General features: G+C 68.5%; 3 protein-coding genes across 3 annotated transcripts in view; 2 read left to right on the top strand and 1 right to left on the bottom strand.

The window, feature by feature from the left end:
• Positions 1-2,695, top strand: part of G6PC (glucose-6-phosphatase catalytic subunit) — a 4,427-nt gene extending 1,732 nt beyond the window's left edge. Inside the window, exons 3-6 of the mRNA XM_026864772.1 lie at positions 504-613; positions 1,327-1,429; positions 1,669-1,784; positions 2,184-2,695. Coding sequence (XP_026720573.1) covers positions 504-613; positions 1,327-1,429; positions 1,669-1,784; positions 2,184-2,695 — 841 coding nt within the window. The remainder of the gene's footprint in view (positions 1-503; positions 614-1,326; positions 1,430-1,668; positions 1,785-2,183) is intronic.
• Positions 1-3,331, top strand: part of RUNDC1 (RUN domain containing 1) — a 15,792-nt gene that overhangs the window by 4,010 nt on the left and 8,451 nt on the right. Inside the window, exon 3 of the mRNA XM_026864581.1 lies at positions 2,730-2,741. Within this exon, the coding sequence (XP_026720382.1) occupies positions 2,730-2,741 (12 nt within the window). The remainder of the gene's footprint in view (positions 1-2,729; positions 2,742-3,331) is intronic.
• The window catches only part of LOC113489218 (alanyl-tRNA editing protein Aarsd1-like), an 18,222-nt gene that overhangs the window by 10,246 nt on the left and 4,645 nt on the right, over positions 1-3,331 (bottom strand). The window contains exon 9 of the mRNA XM_026864775.1: positions 2,272-2,281. The gene's annotated coding sequence lies outside the window, so the exon portion shown is untranslated. The remainder of the gene's footprint in view (positions 1-2,271; positions 2,282-3,331) is intronic.

The raw sequence follows: 3,331 nt of genomic DNA, 5'->3' as shown, positions 1-3,331 counted from the left end.
CTCCCGCAGAGCCCTTTGCCGTCTGCTGGGGCTGCCCGGGGCCCCTCCCCACGCCTGGCATGGCCCACACGGGCTGCGCCCCACGTCCCCACAGCAGGGCCCGGCGGTGTGGCCGGGGGGCTGTGCTGGCCACCCCCCCACTGCGCCTGCCCCACAGCGTGGATCTCCAGGGCTGCCCAGACGTGTGACAGGGACGGGTGGGCTCTGCCTCGGTGCCATCATGGACAATTGCTCTTGACCTGAAAAAGGCTTTGAGGGAGAAGACACCACTTGTCTTTCTCAGCACGTCGACGCACTCCCAGGCGGTTCTTGCTCTTCCCTTTCCAGGGCTGGGGATGGGGACACGTACAGGCGGCCTTAGCTGCCAGGACCAAGCACCAGCTGGACGCTGTGTCTGCTGGGATGCCCTGGACCGCTCCTGAGCCCTTTGCCTCCTCCAGCACCTGTTCCCACCCACTTTGGTGCCCAGGACCCCAACAGCCCCCTTTCTCCTTTTTTTTCAGGATCCTCTTTGGGGAGAGACCATACTGGTGGGTCCATGAGACGGACTATTACAGCAATGCCTCTGCCCCAGAGATCCAGCAGTTCCCACTCACCTGCGAGACTGGCCCAGGTAGGGTCCCCCGGTGCCTGCCCGGGGACCTGCACATGCTGCTCCCCACTCCAGGTCTCGGTCCCCACGGGGAGGGTGTGCTGGCACGGTCGGTGCCGTGGCTGGCAGCACACCAGCAGCACTTGCCCTGGCTAGCTCAAGCAGGGCCATTATCTTCGCACCGCAGCACCGGCCCCCGCCGCGCTCCCGGGGACACCGGCCGTGCCTGCGGCGGGTGGAGGCAGGGCAGCCCCTGCGCCGAGCAGACCTTGACCCCTGGTGCAGACGTGGCGGTTCAGCACAAACCCCCGCCCGTGCTCGGCCTCAGCCTTGGCCCCGCGCCGTGGGGAAGGGGTTTGCCCAGCTCTGGCTGCGCTTTGCCCGCAGCTTTCCACGGGAGCCAGGGGAGGCTGCAGGCATCCCAGCACTCCCAGCGCGCGCCACCGAGGACGGTCAGTGCCCTCTGCCCTGTCCTGCCTGGCAGATGGGCTGCAGAGCCAGAGCCGTGCTCCCACACTGCCCCTGCTCTGCTGGTCCCTGCTCCAGCCTCACCTGTGCCCAGGACGGAGCCGGGTGCCTGCCATGGGGTGCCCAGCGGCAGAGGGGTGCTGGGTGCTGTGTGGACCCAGTGCTGCAGCCTCTGGAGCTGGGGCTTCTGCTTCGGAGCCCTGCGGACAGGAGGGCGCCACCCACTCTGATGGGGGGGTCTGACCTGGGGCTCTCTTCTGGCCCAGGGAGCCCCTCTGGCCACGCCATGGGCGCAGCAGGCGTGTACTACATCATGGTGACGGCCCTCCTCTCCTCTGCCAAGGGGAAGAAGCAGTCAAGGACACTCAAGTACTGGTAAGCTCTGCACCAAAACCACCGTGCTGGGCAGAGGCTGCTCCGGCCCGAGGAACGCACCGCAGAGCCCATCAGGGCCCAAGCTGCGGGCAGACACTGGCCGTGGCACCCCGGGAGGGGTGTGCGCAAGGACAGGCTCAGCGGGCGGCCGGGCGCTGCTCGGGGTGTGCGATGGCAGCACCCAGGGCAGCGCGAGCTGGCCCTGGCACCGACGTGGCCGCCTGCCCTCGCAGGGTGCTGTGGATGGTGCTTTGGACGGGGTTCTGGGCAGTTCAGGTCTGCGTCTGCCTGTCCCGAGTCTTCATTGCCGCCCACTTCCCCCATCAGGTCATCGCAGGGGTCATATCAGGTGAGTGCATCGGACCCCCAGTCCCCTTCCCCACGGCACCGGGCGCTGGACCGCAGCTCCTGCAGCACTGGCCTGACGGACACCCGCGGGGTCGTGATGCAAAGCTGCCTCTGTGGCTCATCGTCACGGGCAGGACGTCCTCCAGGCAGGGCTCTGCCAGCCGCTGCTGGGCTCTGGGGGACAGGCAGGGCAGGCTCGGGGGTGTCACTGGGCGAGGGAGCCGAATCAGCCGCCTGTGAGCAGTGGGGCCAGCTGTGGCTTCCAGGGCAGTCAGCACCGCAGGGAGCACCGGGGTCGCCCCTGGCACGTCTCCTGCCAGAGCGCCCGGGGCTGTGGGGTCCCCTCGGCTCCAGCACTTGCTGACGGGCGCTGCCTCCTCTACCGCTTCCTTACCGGCAGGGATGGCCGTGGCCAAGACCTTCCAGCACGTCCGCTGCATCTACCACGCCAGCTTCCACCGGTACCTGGGCGTCACCTCCTTCCTCTTCAGCTTTGCCCTGGGCTTCTACCTGCTGCTGCGGGTGCTCGGCGTGGACCTGCTCTGGACGCTGGAGAAGGCGCAGAAGTGGTGCGCCCACCCTGAGTGGGTCCACATCGACACCACCCCCTTCGCCAGCCTCCTCCGGAACCTGGGCATCCTCTTCGGGCTGGGGCTGGCCCTCAACTCCCACATGTACCTGGACAGCTGCCGGAGGACGCAGGGCCGGCGGCTGCCCTTCCGCCTGGGCTGCGTCGCTGCCTCCCTCCTCGTCCTGCACCTCTTCGACGCCTTCAAGCCGCCCTCCCACATGCAGCTGCTCTTCTACTTCCTCTCCTTCTGCAAGAGCGCGGCCGTGCCGCTCGCCACTGTCGCCCTCATCCCGTACTGCGTCTCCCAGCTCCCGGCCGCGCAGAGCAAGAAGGGGCTCTAGGGGCGTCCCCGCAGGTAACAGTGCCCCCGGGCAGGCGGCCGCCCCGGCGCTGGGCTTGGGAGCAGTCACCGGGCCGTGGGCGCACCCCAGCCGCTGTTTGCTCCCCACGGAACCGGCCCCACGGCGGGAGCGGCCCGCGGAGCTGCGCTGGCGGCACAGACCCACAGTGCCAGGCTGATGGCACAGCGAGCCCCGTGCTCCCAGGACTCTCCTGGTGCCCCCCGCTCCCCCGGGACACAGCAGCTGCGGGGGGGAGACCCTGCAGTCCTGCAGCTCACGGGGACGCGCCCCGCGGGGAGCAGGGTGCTCACCCAGGGGCGCTGGGGCTCTGCTGGCGAGGCAGCTCCGTTACAGGAACAGGCGGACGCTCTGGTTTGGAGACAAAGCTCCGGCTTGCGGGAGCCCCCCCAGCCCCGAGGTGTTCAGCAGTCACTGCTGTGGGAAGCAGCACGTGGTACATGTATGTGTGCGTATGTGACACGTGTCTACATACACGCGCGGGTGTGTCTGTACACAAGAGGCGTGTATTAAAGCTGGAGGTGTGTTTAGCCGGTGAGGTCCCGCTGGGCAGTGGGTGGGATGGGGGCTGGCTCCCGGGGGCAGGACGTCGCTCCGGGGGACACGGGCACAGCCCCG

This window comes from Athene cunicularia (genome assembly GCF_003259725.1).
Source record: "Athene cunicularia isolate RWA chromosome 27 unlocalized genomic scaffold, athCun1 chr27_part1, whole genome shotgun sequence".
In the NCBI taxonomy this organism is placed as follows: domain Eukaryota; kingdom Metazoa; phylum Chordata; class Aves; order Strigiformes; family Strigidae; genus Athene; species Athene cunicularia.
The sequence above is the reverse complement of the archived record's forward strand: the minus strand, read 5'-3'. Positions and strand labels throughout refer to the sequence as shown.